The 18,990-nt window shown below is 40.0% G+C and overlaps 1 protein-coding gene across 2 annotated transcripts in view; it reads left to right on the forward strand.

Moving 5' to 3' along the window:
* Window positions 1–6,131: 6,131 nt before the first annotated feature.
* Window positions 6,132–18,990, forward strand: part of LOC136876384 (RNA demethylase ALKBH5) — a 151,810-nt gene continuing 138,951 nt past the window's right edge. For both annotated transcript variants that reach the window (XM_067150285.2, XM_067150286.2), the window contains exons 1-2: window positions 6,132–6,291; window positions 6,883–7,095. In XM_067150285.2, coding sequence (XP_067006386.1) covers window positions 6,161–6,291; window positions 6,883–7,095 — 344 coding nt within the window. In that variant the 5' untranslated portion in view covers window positions 6,132–6,160. The remainder of the gene's footprint in view (window positions 6,292–6,882; window positions 7,096–18,990) is intronic.

Consider the following 18,990-nt stretch of genomic DNA (forward strand, 5'->3'; position numbering starts at 1 on the left):
TATTAACTAGTTTTGTTTTAAATCTCAGAATCCCTTCATCATCCTTAAATACCTTTAAAGCAGCGAGGCATGTCATCCTCTGCGATGAACGACTCTTTTTGTGTCAGACGTATTACTACTTTTCCGCCATACGGATCTCTTCACCTGATAAATCTCCCCTCCTCATTGATCCTGTTTTCTGTGAGTTATGGATGAACCTCCTCACCCGCGCAATAATTCGTACGATGCTATCGTAGCTTGAAAAATACCTATAGTACCAGCTAAAACCATGATACTTGCACTGATTGTTGTGTGTCTCCTTGGGTGTATGACACTATTCACAGACAACCGATTCCTTCATAAGATAGCTCACCACCTGTGTCGACTCGCCTATTTCTTGACGAATCACCTGCTCGTTCACAACTATCTCTCCCGAAGGCCAATCTCGTGGAGGTTCTTTCAGCCAATCTGGTCTCTCCCACCATTTCAAACTTAACAGTTAGTCTGCTCGGCACCCTCTCGAGACAAGATCTGCGGGATTGTGGTGACCAGGCACGTGTTTCCAGGATTCGGGAAGAGTCAGCCTTCGTATTTCCCGAACTCGGTTGTTTACAAACACTGTCCAATTGTCTTGGTTTTGGATCCAGGTCAAAAGCGCGGCAGAATCTGTCCAGAAATAAAAGTCAATATCCTTCAATGTAAGCCCATCTCGCACAGACTTACATAATCTGGCTCCTACCATCGCAGCAATCAACTCCAATCGAGGAATGGAGACAGCTTTAATAAGAGCTACTCGTGCTTTGGCAGCTAGAAGACATACCTTCACTTCATCATTATTCTGTATTCTTATAAATACAACCGCTCCATAGGCTAGCCCACTGGCATCACAGAAGGTGTGGATACTTACTTTATTGTCCCTTCTTACGTAAAAGAACCAACGTGGTATCTTTAAATTCCTAAGAATTGAAAGATGTTGATACCATGTCCAAAATTCAGTTCGAGTACCAGCATCAGTCTCCTCGTCCCACGACACCCCATTCTTCCAAAGTTTTTGCAACCATAGCTTAGGAATTAGTAATACAGGACTGGCTATACCAATTCGGTCGAAGATCTTTTGAGCAACAGAAAGGATAATAAGTTTTGTCATCTCACCTACTACAAAATTTTCCATCCATTCTAAATTTAAAGTCAGAGTATCCGAACCAGTGTCCCAAAACATTCCTAACACCCCAACTTTTGCAGTGGAATCAAAACTGTAGTGATTGGACTGCCATCCCCTTAAATTAAATTTCCCAAGTTTCATAGTATCACGGGCTTCACTGATGAACTGCTTTAATTCAGACTCACATTCAACACTAGTGATCACATTGTCAACATACAAGCTTTGTTTCAGTTTCAACATGATTCCATCGTTGTAGTGAGGGCTTTGCATTGTTTCGTTAATGTGATAATTGAGAACCGCTCCCAAGATGAATGGACTACATCTCAATCCAAACACCACCTGTTTGTGTCGAAAAACTCTAACCTTTTCTCGGTCTTCTTTATCCCACCAGAAGAAGCGGACATTAACTCTGTCTTCTTTTCTAATACTAATTTGCACGGAAGTCTTTTCTATATCCGCTGTTTCACCAAACTTTCTTTCTCGAAATTTGAGCAAGACAGAGGGTATGAGTTCAATGAGATTAGGTACACTTTCTAAACACTCATTGAGGGAGGGCGAGGTTCCCTTCCTAGCAGAGGCATCAAATACAGGACGTACCCTAGTCGTGCTATTTTCCTTCACTACAGCCCGGTGTGGTAAGTAGTGCCCATAAACCATAGATACCTGAGGAGGAACTTCTTCGATTATTTCAAGCTGTTCCCACTCACTCAGGACATCATCGTAGAGATTAAATAAATCCTGAGTCGTGGACTCGAGTCTCTTCAATGCCAAATCTGAGTTATTTGGAAGAGGTAAATGCTCCTCCTTCCAAAGCAAAGGTACCTCATAGCTTCCATCGTCAGTTTTTTCAAGCAGTCGCTTAAATGCGCCCAGTATCCAGTATTCGGGAGATAGCAGGTTCGAACCCCACTGTCGGCAGCCCTGAAAATGATTTTCCGTGGTTTCCCAATTTTACACCTTAATCAAGGCCACGGCCGCTTCCTTCCCACTCCTAGCCCTTCCTTGTCCCAACGTCGCCATAAGACCTATCTGTGTCGGTGCGACGTAAAGCAACTAGCAAAAAAAGTTTTTTCAATACACGTGTAAAAACTTGTTTGGATCTCAAATTCTCTCTCTTCTTTGGACTTCTGAATGGCCGAATCTGAGATACCGATTGTATCCAACTTCCAAAGGTCACTGACGTCATTGATGAACAGCAAGGTAACCTCTACTGCTAAGTTGTTCGCCGATTGGCACGGTACTTTACCCAACACCGTCCATCCTAATTTGGTTTCTATAGCTACTAGTCCCGAGTCTAACATTTTGAGCCTCCCTGTCATTAATTTACCTGCTACATCTGCTCCGATTAGTAAGTCGACAGGTCTATCCCTATCTTCTACATCAGTTAAAGAAATATTAGCTTGTTAAATCTCTGTCAACCACGGCCCTTCTTCGACTGAAGGAATACCATCACATATGACAGACTGATCCAGAGCTTCAAAATTATATTGAAATTCACCTTACAAACTTTGTAATTAGACTTTATAACATAAATGTTCTTTCACGTTAGTTTTTTTCATCCCCAAAGAGGCTGTGCTTGATAGTTCCATTCCTCAGTGGTTTGTAACCCAATTTTTCCATAATCTCTTTCCTGACATAGGATCTCTGTGATCCAGAATCAATCAGAGTTCGTACTGAGACAGAAAATCTAGGACCCTTAATAATTACAGCTAAGGTCTGCAAAAGAACTTGGCGGTTAGTGGTACTGCTTAGGGAGGTTGTTTTCATTGATCTTTATGTTTGTGATCTGAACTATGTGAGTCAGAACTATTTTTAGAATTTTTCTTTCCGTTACTAGGTACATCACGGCACATTAAAACATTGTGATTCTTGCTACAAACCAAACATCTCACAGCAATTTTGCATCTGTTTATGCAATGACCCTTCTTAAAACAACGAAAACAACCACCCTTATCTTTCAGTAACCCTCTGTTTATTTGGTAGGCTGAGCTTCTGGGCCTTAAAACAACTTCAAGCCTCACGTCGGCCATCACAAAAAATGCAACCCTGTCTTTTATCTTCTACCCTGCTGTTTATTAGCAACTCAGTAGCAGTGGCAGTATTATTACATGACAATACTGTCTGAGCGTTATTGTAACCATTATCGTGAATACCAAACCCTGCTACAGCTAACCTGATGCTTTCTTCAGATTCAACTTCGAGTTTCAGAAATTTCATAATGTTTTCTAACCTATCTTTACCATTACCAGTGGTTACAAAGGAACTGCTTCTTTGCCAAACCCTCAGCAGTTCTTTAGGTAAGCATGATTCAACCAGGAGATATAGCATAGCTGCACACTTATCTGAAGTGACACCCAAAGTTTCAAGTGACCTAATTTGTGATTCTAGACTGTCATAGAGACTGCACAATGAAGTGGAATCATTTACAGAGGAAGCATTCTTCAAAACTAAAGTCAACAATTCTCTAACATACACTTCTACAAGTAGATCATCTCTACCAAATCTATTTTTCAGGCTTTCAACAGCTTTAATATACTTTTCACCAGTAGGTGGAAAACTCTCTACCACTTCTCTAGCACGAGAAACTTCAACAGTAGCTTGCACTAGATACTGAAATTTATCCTCTGGTACAATATCCTGGTCCTTATCTATCTTTCCAAACTGTCCCCAGAACTGTAACCATTGTTTCACATCACCATCAAATTTCCGTAATTCCAGCTTCGGGAGCTTGAATTTCCTCCTACTTGCGATATCAGCACCACTGTTGATACTCGAAGCATCTTTCCGCCTACTTGCGATATCAGCACCACTGTTGATACTCGAATCATCAAGTGCGTTCGCCGGGTGAGTTAATATTTCTTACACACTTACCTCGGCGTCAAGAAATAGTCACTGGTAGTCGTCGGCCACACTGCATTCATCTTCCAAGCCTTCGTGACCCGCCTCTATTTTCAAACTTAAGATCTTACCGTCCAGCGTCAGAGGATCATCGTTCTTCTTTTGAAGCAAGGAAAAGGAGATTCTGAGTTTCCTCCTTCTTTTTTCGTGATCTAATTCTTCGTCGTTCAGTTCGTCTTTGAGAATGTTTAATTGCCGTGTAAACCCTGAACGTTTCACCTTCCTCATTGTCATAGAGGATTCGATATCCATATTTCACGATGTCTTCCTTCCGTTCCGAACGCAATATTTAAATATCAGGACCAGTAAGTCCTGTCGCGGTCGCCACAATTTTAATTTTACCTTAACCACGTATCATTAAACGAAGGTTCATAGTCAAAATAAGTCGCATTTCGCTTACTACCGATATTTTATCCAAACTATGTGAACAATACATTACCGTAACAACATAAACATAGGAAGCCACTTTTCACTGTGTCGCAACCCCTCTGCCAACCCTGTGCGTCCACACTTCTCTCACCATAGCATATGTACATTGAAAACACAACAATAAGTAATTGAATGTCACTTCTTTTATTAGGGACACTCCTAGCGTTCCATTGAACTATATTGATCATACAAAGTAAAAATGTCGCATAGTCGGTCTCGCAGTTGATAAATAGCATGCTGGATAGAGGGGTGACCACCTACAGCTTGGAGTAGAAGGAAAATATTGTTATGGATATCTTTCTGAAGGTCGGCCTTTTGGCGATAAACGGGATGTTGTGTATGTTCAGAAGGTGGTATAGGGGAAATGACATTTGCTGTAGAAGTCGAGGGTTGTGACTGTAGGAGATGTGGGGACCAGTGACACTCACAGGCGCATTAAGTGAATTAGGTGGATCTCGAAGAATAGCCATATGTGCTGCTCGATCGTACCCCGGTTGTGGTTGAGGCCTTGTTGATTGCGTAATAATCTGAGTAAACTTACGTTTTCTCGGATTTTCACTGGGGGTGGGGGGTGGGTAATGTTCACTAGCGAGGGGTCGAAAATGTTGCGGATATTGAGCAGGGCAATATGGCGGGGGTGAAACTTATGATTTTGCTTCAAGGAAAGATATATGCTTAGTGCTCATTATTTTCTGTACGAGTTGTTGATTTTTGCGCTCAGGGCATGTATCATGTCCTGTTGGATGGTCTCCATTACAATGTGTACATTTGGTAATCTGTTCGGTACACTTATCTGTGGCATGCTGTGAAGAGTATTTGCCACATCGGAACGCCTGTGCCCGACACTGTCGGACAGTGTGGCCATAGCGTTGACATTTTTTGCAAATAATGGGATTGAAAATAAAAGGTTCAACATCAAGCAATACACTGTAAAGTGATACATAACGTGGAAGATGTTGTGAGCGGAAGACTACTTTGACCGATCCAGTGGTGATGTATTCAATAACTTCATTGACAACAGCTTTAGGTACGTTGTAAAAGCTGGACAGATTTGACCGTATAATCAGATTTTAAATGTTGGAGGATAGACTCCTCAGTCAAGTTTTTGTCTACCCCTCGTATAATACCAACACGCATAATGCTTGAGCTGGGTATATATGTTCGAGCAGGAATAGTTTCCAGTAACGGATGACACAGAAATTCATTCGCTTGGACGGCATAATTGCATTCGACTTGAAGACGATTTCTTCCTTTACGTGTTATGGACTTTACTGGTAAATTCCTGTTATAAAAAAGGCGGCCTAAGGTCTTAGGGTGAAGTTGTCCGACATTTTTGTCTGCTACGGATTCCATCAAAACAATATATGGTCCAGAATATTCCCGTGTATTCACGTCCTGACTAACCGGGGGTGGTGGCTTTTGACTACTTTGCGTTGCTTGTTTGTCAGGTACTGGATCTTGAGCACGCTGATCGTTAGATTGATTATTCAGAGAACCATCTTCCATTTCCACTTCAACTTCATTATCAACTGTTAACTGCGAATCTGTATACTATTCACCACAGCGAGCTACAGAATGTGGATTTACGACTTTATAATCGTTGTCCTTGGTTTGGGCCAAAGAGGTTTAGTCCATTCTCTTTGGTTTAATCAAGATGGTCGCCGAGCGTTAACTGTAGCTAAGCGCAGCTGCATGGCTCGTATTTTGGAAATGAGTTCCGAAGTGCGCAATACGAGTAAAAATATGGCAGCTGGTTATACTGATTTAAGGCAAAAGTTGCAGTTTAAACAAAAAAATGTTAAACCTCATCAGAAGGAAAAGAAGTTAGTGATTGTCTTAAATGAGTTGATTCCTGGTTTGAAATAAATAATTGTTATTTTGATAGTACGACATCATTTAATATTGTCTTGAGTGAACAAGTTTGAAAAACAATTTCTCCACACTTTTCCTCATGGTGTCAAAAATTTGAAGATTATTGAGTGTGATGTGATTTTTGAAGGAGTTGTGGGTTTTTCCCTAAGATATCTTTAATTTCTGCAACTAGTTAAATGTTTTACAAGTATAGCTTTGCATTGTACACAGCTCGTGAGTAACCTAACTTAGAAGATCAATTGGGGTGGTGGTTATTTGAGTTCAATAAAGTGATCAGTTGATAAGCAGTTTGTATGAACGATGAGCCGTAAAGCTGTTTAGCCCGAAGTGAATGAAAAAAAGAACAGTTTCAAATGCAGTAAGAAAGTGGTTACTCCATTTAAGTTTGTTTGGAACGAATTCAAAACTCACGTGTGAAGCGTTTATTGCTTTGTGAAGTGTTTGTTTACCCCTTTATTGTGACCCCTGCCTCCCTAATGGCTCTAACTTCGATCTTGTAATTTTATCAAAACGATAATTATCACGCCTGTTATTATTTACAGGTACTCCAATTCAACACATCAGTTTTCACCTCACCAGAGTGTGGATGATAATTTAGTCATATTGAAACAAATTCACACTGGAATTCAACAGCGCAGATTGTTTGACAGTGAACAGTGTAATGCCATTGAACAGAAAATAGATGAAGTTGTAGAATTAGCTGATAAAGGCAAATACAAGCCATGCACAGTAGACCGAGCTCCACTTAGGAACAAGTGAGTATTAGGTTCATTATATGTAATTGCTCATTTTGAGAATAGCCTAATTTACAGTATTGGTTGAAAGTTTTGCAGTGGTATTATGACCAACTTGTTTACTTATAAAGGCAGACTGTGCTTATTATGAAGGACTTGTGAAGTGTAAATTAAGTAGTGCCATAGCAGATTGGCGTGCTTATTTTGCTATATAGTCGGTATATATTTGTGCAATTTCTTTCTCTTCCCCCTGTTCATAACACCATGTTTACTAAGTAAGGCATTGTACATTGAAAATTAAAATTCATTAAAATGCATTGATGATTACATGTATTCATACATTATTACGTAACAAAATAATAATTTGCTATTTAAGTTATCTTCTTAGTTTGATTTTTTAGATTGTACAGTTGAACCTGACTTATATGTATATCAAGGGGAAGAGAAAAAAACTACTTGTAACTCAGAATTACTTAGAAATCAGACTTATGCAATACGCCACATATTTTCTGAAAAACCAATGAAATAGACGTACATGTGTAAATCCTTGCAAATAATAAGTACATTAAGACAGAAAAAATTATTTTGAACTTGGCCCAGCCTTAAAGAAATCAAATAGTTTGGCTTGTTTCACTTTTCTTGCATAAGAGTATAAACCTCCTTTAGCAAACTTAGTAATGAAACCGAAGCATTTTCACTACAGCTTTTCGCACTGATGTAACACCTACACACTTCGATTGCACTTAACACTTCAATCAGTTCAGGTGTCAAGATGCAGATCGTTATCTCCATCTCCAATGTTACTATCGCTTGTAGCTGGTCCATCACTGCCGCGTTGTTGGCATACATCAGCAATAATCTCTTCATCCGGTAGTTCTCCACATATAGCCAGATTGTCATCGAAATGCTCAAAAGTATCAAATTCTACACCCTCCGGTAGCGCTAGCTCATTGCCAGACAAAACTTTGTCCCCATAATCATCATTAGAGGTAGCCTCTTCTAGTAAGACACCAGCTTTGCGGAAACAGTTGCTGATTGTGGAGGATGACACCTGCTTCCAGGTAGCCGAAATAAAGTCTATGGCTTGTAGAAAATTAATGGAGAGAGGTTAAATTCCTGCATCACTCAGTGTTATTAAATGTTGAACCAGCATTTTTCTATAATGCACTTTGAAATTTGCAATGATGCTCAAATCAAGCGATTGTAGAACACGGGTACAGTTAGGAGGGAAAAATTCCATTTGGACATTCTCCAGAATGATTTGAGGTAGATGTGCTGCACGACGATCCATGTCCAGTTTTTTCAAGCACTATTCCATTAGATTCATATTCCTTAGGATTTTTTTTCGCACCTTGAAAACACCTCGGATTCTTCGATTTTCCTACCACAAGTGGAGGAAGTTTGTCAGATCCATCTGCAGTGGTGGCGAGAAGTACTGTTGCACGAATTTTACTTTTCTTCCCTCCATGGTATAAGTCACCTTTTTCAGCTAATGTTTTATTAGGAAGGAGATTGTAGAATACGCCGGTCTCATCACAGTTGTAGATGTTTGGAGGCTGATAATCGCTTACGATACCCGGCAAAACCTCTTCTTTCCAGTGTTGCACTGTAACGTCGTCTGCAGATTTTGAGTCACCGCAAATTGTTCTCCCTTTGATTCCATGACGATCTTGAAATTCTTGCAACTATCCTGATGAAGCCTTGAAAGCAGCAGTGATACTCATCATTTTAGCTAAATTTATCGCCTTTGCCTTCAGCATGTCTCTACTAATTGGTAGAGCTCCATCCTACTTTTGCTGGAACCGTGTGAAAAGTGCTTTCTCCAAATCTACGTACCTTCCTTCTTGCTGACGGCTGCACTTTGCTGATTTTGAACCCAGTTTTAAGAACTCATCCAAAATACTGATGACTGTACATAGCGTGGTATAAGCAATCCCAAGTCTGAAGCGATATCAGTTTTTGTTTGGTGTGGATTAGCATCCACTTTTCGTATAACTTTTCTTTTTTTTCTGTTCTCCATGGCGAATCAAAAGCAACTGAATGACAAAACTACTGTTCAACAGTAAATACCAGATACCGGCATCGTGGACATTTTACTTCTCCGTTGTTCCCACGAAAGAAATTCTCATATTCAAGCAAATTTAGTGTATTTTCTTTTGTTTCCGCACCGAAACAGCCCACATTGCTTATAATGTATCTTAATCATTGGCGGCATGTCAAAAACGATGAAGGTAGAGGAGGAGCGAAGGGGACTCGCTTTTGTTAAACCGCCAGTAAGTGTCAACAGTATCACTCGCCGAAACTCTGTGTTTTGTTTCAGCACCAAAACCCGATCACTCTACTTCTGCCTACGCCGACAAAGAGGAAACTTCGTAAATACAGTAGTTTCTTTTTAAAAAGCACATTCTCAGTACAATTACACAAAACTCAGTTATATTGCACTGGCACTTTATATGTGTAACAGCGAATTCCATATTAACGGATTACGTATAAATAAGGTTTAATTAACACGCTTTTAAATTATAATTTGCCAGGACCTAAAGGAAATTACGTACAGATACGAATTATGTAAAAAAGAGTTACGTACTCTATGCGCACTTTTTAGTGATAGATTTTTGTACTGGGTTGAGGAGTAAAGAGGGAACACTGCCGGTTCCGGTAATACTGCCAACTGAATGGAAATGAAATCTGAATTGAATCGATAATATGATCGATCGATATGAATTTTCTAAACCTTTATCATCTTGCGCCAACAACTGTCACACACATAATATATAATACTATAGTCCTGACGCTCAAAGCATACCCACGCGGTATCCTCTGATCTCAAAACTTGGCCCACCGTGGTAATAATGAGGGTTGCCATTCTGCCCGCCCTAGTGATAATGAGGGTTGTCAGTCGGTTTCTTTCCTCTGGACACAAGAGGCGCGTGTTGTTTAAAAGGCAAGTGAGCTCTGTCAAAAGCAAGGTTGTCATATTTTGCGTCGATTATTTAAACATGTTAACATTTAATTTATTCTAAAGTCAAAATATAAATATGAACCACAGCACACACCGATATTGCAGAATAATTTGTTTCGTGGTTAACACGTGCGGTGGTCGCAGATGTTGAAAGAAAGAAAGAAAGAAAAATCAGGAAGAAGGAATTGGCAAATAAACTCGACAAAGACTAAACTTAAATTGATACCAAAGTAGGCCTATTAAAATATTATACGTAATTTCATGCTGCTAATATCAGTGTCTCGCTTTCAGTAAAGAAAGGAAAAGTACAACAATTATTTACAATTTGTTTTATGTCGCACCATCACAGATAGGTGTTGTGGTGACGATGGGCTAGGAAAGGCCTAGGAGTGGGAAGGAAGTGCCCGTAGCTTTAATTAAGGTACTTCCCCAGCATTTTCCTGGTGTGAAAATGGGAAACCACGGAGAACCATCTTCAGAACTGCCGACAGTGGGGCTTGAACCCATTATCTCCCTGATGCAAGCTCACAGCGGCGCGCCTCTAACCACACGGCCAACTCGCCCAGCAAAGGAAAAGTAAAATCACGAACTAGGGACTGGGATAATAATAATATTAATTGTCCGCCTCTGTAGTGTAGGGGTTAGTGTGATTAGCTGCCACCCCCGGAGGCCCGCATTCGATTCCCAGCTCTGCCACAAAATTTGAAATTTGAAAAGTGGTATGAGGGCTGGAACGGGGTCCACTCAACCTCGGGAGGTCAACTGAGTAGAGGTGGGTTCGATTCCCACCTCAGCCATCCTGGAAGTGGTTTTCCGTGTTTTTCCCCTTCTCCTCCAGGCAAATGCCGGGATGGTACCTAACTTAGGGCCACGGCCGCTTCCTTCCCTCTTCCCTGCCTATCCCTTCCAATCTTCCAATCCCCCACCAAGGCCCCTGTTCAGCATAGCAGGTGAGGCCGCCTGGGCGAGGTACTGGTCATTCTCCCCGGTTGTATAATTTCCAGGTGTGATTCCCATGGTCTCCACATCACTGCATGAAGTGAAATGAAGAGCAACACACTTCACAAATATTAATTACCGTAACGAAGCAAAGAAATAATCCAAAACTTTCAAACAGCGAACAAAGCAAGTGTGAATTGTCTGAGCTGAAAAAAAGAGACTGACGTCTGTTTAACAAGAGGTGCATTGGCAACAGAGTTGTGAGGATTTCTGAAGGGGAATGCGAACTTCCGTTTTAAAGCCCACTGCCGTCATAAATCACCCCCTAGTAGGCAAGTGAGTGGCCAGGGAGATCAAACGTTTTGCCGAACTCTTTGAATGCCGCTGGGTACGCTTTGCCCGTCTCAGCTATATATAACATTTCTCGTTGCGAAACTTGTTCCTAGCATCAATTCTATCGTTTGGCTTTGCTGTGTAAACAACAACAGTACGAGTATGTAAAGTGTACGCCAGATGTCGCACAGCAATCGTAAGCGTATCTTAGTTTGTGTGTCAAAGGTTGCCAATACGGATCTCGAATATAACCGAAGTTGACCTATTCAGTACTAGGGTGTAAATCTATCGCTAAAAAGTGCGCAGATAATATAAAGCAGGTTGAGCTGTATTACACGTTTCCCAGTTTAAGATGCAGATCAGTTGGGATTTCATTAGGCCTAGGGTATTGGCAGTGAATACCAAAAATTTAAACATCCAGTGCTAGAAACATATTTACATTAAATTACTATATATATATATATATATAGGACTTTATTGCAGCCAATGGCCATATACAGGGTAAGAGGAAAAATAAATAAATAAAATACCAAATAAGAGGGGGGAAAAAAGTGTACAGTTTTTTTAAAGCTATATCATGTAAGGACTGTTTAGCAAGCTGACTCATTGTTTTTCTTTACTGTACTCACTAAGTGACTTGGATCTTTTTTCACATTTATCAAAGTGGTATCTTCCACAAATTTTCAGACACAGGACGCACACGCATTTCTCATTTGGTTGATGGCAGGAGGTATATTTGCAAAATTTATGGTGAAAACCGTGTACTGCTAGGAGTGTTACGGCATTTCGCAGTTTTTGATTTGGTCTCTTCTAGCTTCTGCCCAACATGGCGTCTGTCATGTAATAATCTTCGGAATAATCCATCAATAGAACAACATTTGGACTTCTTCCACTAGAGGCCAAGTTACCAGAGAAATATTCTTCCCTAAGGTTTTCAACCGCCTACAAAGTAACGTGTTGGTGCCAAGCTTTGAAATTACTCAATTTTTGACTGGTCATGGCAAATTTGGTTACTATATTCATCGATTCAGAATTAATCATCCTGATGGCTACATTTGTTGAATGTGCTGCATTTGAATGAAGGCATGACTTGAACTCTCATTTGAATTATTGCAACATTGCATTATCAAAACCCCTGTATCATTTGTTTAAGAAGCCGTGCTGTTACAAATATTTTATTAACTTCATCCACTTCATTTTCCGTCGATTAGATACATGAATTATTTTTCATTGTAAAACTGAATATGTATTTTAACTACAACCCTAGTATACTATGTAAAATAGGGGGGTTCCAAAGTGCTTTAGATATTCAATAATAATAATAATAATCTTTGGAAATTTAGTTCCTTTTCTCTTCTCTCCTCCTCAGGTGTTCTGTCACTTGTGGGTAGAAGGCAGAAGCATAGCAAACCTAACATCTTCAATAAAGAAGGTCTCTTTCGCCAGTTCATAAACCAGTCGATTAAGTGTTACCTTTGAGACACCAAGTGCTACTTTTAAAAATCTGGCTTTTACCGTTTCCAGTGCTGCGAGTTCTGATCCTCTTAGGTGGTCCCAGATCAGTTGTATGCCGTACGTAGCTGTTGGCATTATTATGGCTTGGAACAATTCTATAGCAGTTGCTATTGAAAGCCTGGTGAGTCCCTTTATTTCGTAAATTGCTTTAATCACTGTTGCAATCCTTTCCCTTTTGTGAATCCTGAAGGATGTTCCCGTAATTCCCAGATATCTGAAACTGTTCACCGTCTGTATTTCCTCCCCTTTGAAGGTTATCTTGTCTCCTGAGGCCCTCCTTTCGCCTTTCTTGAATATCATCATTACTGTCTTATTATTTATCTTAAGGTCATTTTCTGTAGCCCATATTTGTAATCTATCCATTGCTTTTTGTAGATCATCTCTTTTCCTTGAACCAATGACCATGGCATCCACATATACTAGTAGTGATACATTTCTTGGGAAATCTTGCTTATGTCTGATATTGCAACGTTGAATAGCGTCGCACTCATTGGATCGCCTTGTAACACGCTGACCGTTTGTGATGTGTGTTTTGAGACACCTATACCCATTCTTGATTATTACTTTGTTTTCCCTTAGTATCTTCCTGATGACTCTTGTCATTTCATTCTCTTCTCCAATCATGTCTTTTAACTTTTGCAGCAATTTCCCTCTGTTCACTGAGTCGAAGGCCTTTTCATAGTCAACAAATACAGCCACGTATTTTCCCTTGTCATTTCTGAGGGCTTCGTTGATATTTTCATTAAATTACTGTGTACTTAAATAAGTTGGAAAGTCATTTGAATCAAGATATTTAGGTAATTAAAAGGAACACTAGCTCATGAGTTGGCCGTGCGGTTAGGAGTGCGCAGCTGTGAGCTTGCATGTGGGAGATAGTGGGTTCGAGCCCCACTGTCGGCAGCCGTGAATATGGTTTTCCGTGGTTTTACATTTTCACAGCAGGCCAGGCAAATGTTGGGGCTGTAAGTTAATTAAGGCCACGGCCAATTCCTTCCCACCTCTAGGCCTTTCCTATCCTATCGCAGCCATAAGACCTATCTGTGTCGGTGCGACGTAAAGCAAGGTGTAAAAAACAACAAAACTCTGATTTATTTCAATCAAACTGAGTGAATTGGCTACCGGTATGTGGTACGGGCTGTGTTGCTGTAAGGTTGCATTCGGGGGATATTGTGGGTTCGGACCCCACCATCTGCAGCTCTGAAGATGGTTTTCTGTGGTTTCCTATTCTTACACCAGGAAAATGCTGGGTCTGTAGTTTAAGTAAGGCCATAGCTGCTACGTTTCTAGTCCTAGGTATTTTCTTACCCATCATTGCTGAAAACCTATCTGAGTTAGTGTAACTTTATATCATATATCATTCAACCTAACCATTTAGGGATTGGGTTAAAGTCGTCATCTTCTTCTTCCACTTTTCCCACATGTGGGGTTGTGGGTGCGAATTGTGTCGCACATGTGGATTTGGTCCTGTTTGATGACCGGATGCCCTTCTTGACGCCAAACCTGTGGAGGGATGTAATCACTATTGCGTGTTTCAGTGGTGGTTGGTAGTGTGTTGCATCATATGAATATGAAGAGAAAAGTGTTGGGACAAACACAAACACCCAGTCCCTGAGCCAGAAGAATTAATCAGATGCGATAAAAATCCCTGACCCGGCTGGGAATCAAATGCAGCACCCTCTGAACCGAAGGCCTCAACGCTAGCCATTCAGCCAATGAGTCAGACGGGTTGGAGTCTGTGTGATGATAATTTACTTACTAGTTTTCACTCATCACACGTCTGTTCATTTACATTTGTTTTAAATTTTGTGTTCACGTGAAAGTTGTCACATCAGTGACCATGCCTCCAAAACAAAACCTAGTCATGGCCACAGCCATCTGATAGTTCATGCATAGGCAGTGTTTAGTACAAAGAACTATAAAATGTAGATTAAAGAATGCCATGGCATATTGCCTTGCTTATATTGCTCCAATACTGCCATCGATTTAAGGAGATAATCATGACATATTGTCTATAAAGCACTATGAAACCATAATTTTAACTGGACCAAGCAAGTTGGCAGCACGGTTTTAGTCGCGTAGCTCTGAGTTTACATTTGGGAGTTATTGTGTTCTGACGCCTGTCTGTTGCACTGTAGATGTTTTTCTGTAGTTATCCATTTTCATACCAAGCAAATGCTGGGGCTTTGTCTTAATTAAGGCCAAGGCCACGTCTTTCCTAGTCCTGGATTTCCTAGTCCTACCGAGCTCGATAGTTGCAGTCGCTTAATATCCAGTATCCAGTAATCGGGAGATAGTGGGTTCGAATCCCACTGTCGGCAGCCCTGAAGATGGTTTTCCATGGTTTCCCATTTTCACACCAGGCAAATGCTGAGGCTGTACCTTAACTAAGGCCACGGCCGCTTCCTTCCCATTCCTAGGCCTTTCCTATCCCATCGTCGCCATAAGACCTATTTGTATCGGTGCGACGTAAAGCAAAAAAAAAAAATTCGTAGTCCTATCCCATTGTTGCCATAAGACCCATACTGGTGTAATGTAAAACAAATAGAAAAAAATTCAACTGGTAGATACAAAATATCTTTAGCTCTGTTAGCAACCTTTACCTTCTCCATGTCAGGCATAATACCTGCCCAGATTTCAGCCTAGATATCGTATTTATAGGACCGGTTGATGATGTATCATCAGTGAATTTATTATTTGAACAATTAAGGTTTATTTTTGGTCTGTATTGACCTTTATCTAATAATCACAATACTGAAAAATCACTGGTAATGTTACCATGCACCTTGTCAGTACTAATACAAAACTATTTAATCAATATTAATTAATCTGTCGTATGTGTTTCGAGAACCACATTCATTCTCTTCATAGCGACCAAAAGGTTACTGAATAATCTGTTAACTTGGTACAGTTACATACTAACATTAAATATGTTATAAATAAAATACAAGAATTGTCAATAAAATCTTTGAAATTATATTTTTTTAAATCTCTTCTTCTTAAAATATTCTGTCTCTGTAAGTTATGTCTCTAAGAAGCATGTACCGGGCGAGTTGACCATGTGGTTAGGGGCGCGCAGCTGTGAGCTTGCATTTGGGAGATAATGGGTTCGAGCCCCAATGTCGGCAGCCCTGAAGATGGTTTTCGTGGTTTCCCATTTTTACACCAGGCAAATGCTGGGGCTGTACTTTAATTAAGGCCACTGCCGCTTCCTTCCCCCTCCTAGGCCTTTCCAAATGCAGTAGAGCCAATACGCGACACTCTGCGAGATATCAACGGACAGCGATTAGAACTCTATCTTGCGGAGTGACCTGACAGTTAAGGATTCTGTTATAAGAGCACGTGTATTTGTTTGTGAAGTTTTTGGGGTTATTTATGCATTTGCATTAAGTTGACATAAGTAAATAGTAGTGTGTGTCATTCCTTTATATCTCCTGTCAATATGAGTGGAAAGATATGTGCTGCGTTTGGCTGCAATAACTGTGAAGTGCAGAAGGATTCGCGGTCTTTCTTCCGTTTCCCTCGTGACAAGAAAATGTAAGTAAATACTGTGTTTGCATATATATATTCTTCCAGGTACAAAGATAATTTTATAGAAGGCCTACTTCCTAAACTTCTTACCTACGTGACCCATATTTTAACTGGCTTAAAATATAATAAGCTTATTTTATTGTATTAGAAGTGTGGTTGTAGGTGTGATCTGTGGGTTTTGATTTAATTCATGAAAATGTATATGCATACGTGTGTGGCTGGTAGTGTTCCAAGTTTCCCCATTTGGAATGCCGTAATCCATTGTCGAGCACTGAAGAAAATATGGGTGATTTAAGAAATGTGATCATGATGCAAATTTGCTTTACCCTAATCTAATGGCAAGTATTGCTTATAGGGAAATTTTGAATTTTTTTGCGGCTAAATTTATAGATTTTCTTTTTGTTAGTAGGCTTCAAGTTAAAAGGAAAATTGTCCAGCTCTTTAATGTAAATTCATTGAATCATGTGTGTAAGGAATGTTTTCATTTATTTTTATTGACAAGTGTGCTAATGTGATGTACAATGCTATTAAATGAGAAAAAAAAAGACAAATCTAGCCGTGAAAGTTCAGGCAGGTATGCTAAAGCTAAAAAAGGAATGCATAAATGCCCTTTCACAGCAGTCCATTCCACATCTTGATTATATGTCTAATTTCAGTCTTTAAATAATAACCTGTTAAATAATTCATTCATGTATCCAGAATTGCTTTAGCAACTTTGAAGTTAATATTTTAGCAACACTTTCTTTCTAGATGTAATTTATTTATCCATCTGCGTATATACATTGCCATTGATATTTGAATTTAGCGCAAATTTTCAGGTCACGCCACTAGGAGCGCCACTTGCGAATTGTCTCCCATTTTAACAAGGCTAAATCCGGAAGTGTCGCGTATTGTCTCTACTGTATTTCGCCTTTCCTATCCCATCACCACCATAAGACCTAGCTGCGTCGGTGCGACATAAAACAAATTGTAAAAAGACAAATATGTATGCATTGAAAAATTAAAATTTATATTACAGCTCTTTCTGTATTCCTTGACTGTTGAAATACTCCCAAAATAGTAGAATTCAGAGTAAATGCCAGAACAGTTAAAAATTAATAAAGGCCCAGTAAACTCATAAAAATAGTTTTTGTTTTTAATTCACTTAGATTTTGTGTAGAAAAGTGGAATTAGAAATTGGAACTTTAAAAAATATACACTAGCTAGCGAGATATGAAGATCCTAATTTTTAGGTAGGGGTCAGCATGACGTCACTGTTGCCTTATGACAAGATATCGCGAGCTACTTCCGTCTGTCTGCGAGTGTTCCTCAGTATCAGCGCATTGTTTGGAATTAATCAGATCCAGAAAAGTTAAGCCTTATCAGTTTGAACCAACATGCACAATGTCTCAACTAGAAAATGAACCACTGGCATCTGTTATTTTGGAAAGACAGGAAAACACCGACTAATGTAAGTATGAACATTGTGAAGCGATGTCCACTGCTGCTGAAAGTTTCTGCTGTAAAGAGAGTGAAACAATAAATGAAGTGCGACGAAGTGTAACATGTATTGTTTGGCACGAGGACTGTTCAAATATTGTGTTAAATAACAGGCATTGTCTTCATATGGGTAAAATGAATATCCCCTATGTGAGGGAAAGACTGGCTTTAAAAACTGATGCTAACTAGGGGTCTGTAGCCTTTCACCAGCTGGGCAACAACCGGGATACTTCTATTAATAAATTTCAAAATATATTTAGAATATTTCAAATTACTTCATAATATATGTAGATGCATGCTTTGAAACAGGAACAGATTTCATTCCCTCATATTTAGCGTGGGCACATAACTTTTTTGAACACGTTTTCTGTTTTTTCTCAGGAGTTCGACTGTATATTTATTCAATAGTTCATAGTCCTGCTCTGAAATGTGTAGAGCATACAAAACTTTTTGGGTTTGTGAGAAATGAGTGCAACTAATTTTTATAGGCAAGGTATCTCTCTGGAGATTTCTCTCGATTGGGGAAGTTGCGAAAACCTACACATTCTTCCTTCAATGTTTTTGAAATGGTTGTATGGTTGCAACCATGCAGGACACAGAAAACCATGTTTACATTCATGTATTGTTTACAGCAGTTAAATATGCAGAACCAACAGTTGCACTGTCCAATTCTGCTACACCTACTAATAGCGTGCAGGAGGCGGGTTGTCAACAGTGATGTCACTCGCTCAGGTGCTGTGGCCGTTTTTCACATCTCCTGAAATTTATAAAATAATTCTATAGGGTTTTCAGCACGTTGATTGAAATGTAATTTTGCATTCAATGAGTTCGCAGATGACCCCTTGTGGATGGGGGCGGTACAATATCACCCACGGCAACCCCTGCGTGTTGTAAGAGGTGAGTAAAAGGGGCCCCGAGGGTTCTCGACTTGTGAGCGTGGGTTGCAACCACGGGGCCTTTTTGCTGAGTCGTGGCATTGCTTCCACTTACGTGTGCCAGGGTCCTCACGTTCATCTATCCTATCCGATCTCCCGCGGTCAACTCTTGTTCTTTTCCGATCCCGATGCTATTAGAACATTCGAGAGCTAGGGTGTCTTTCATTTCCACACCCTTGTGTTTCTTTGGCCGATATCTTCATTTTTCAAAGTGTTGGATCCCTT

This window comes from Anabrus simplex, chromosome 6 (genome assembly GCF_040414725.1).
Source record: "Anabrus simplex isolate iqAnaSimp1 chromosome 6, ASM4041472v1, whole genome shotgun sequence".
In the NCBI taxonomy this organism is placed as follows: Eukaryota; Metazoa; Arthropoda; class Insecta; order Orthoptera; family Tettigoniidae; genus Anabrus; species Anabrus simplex.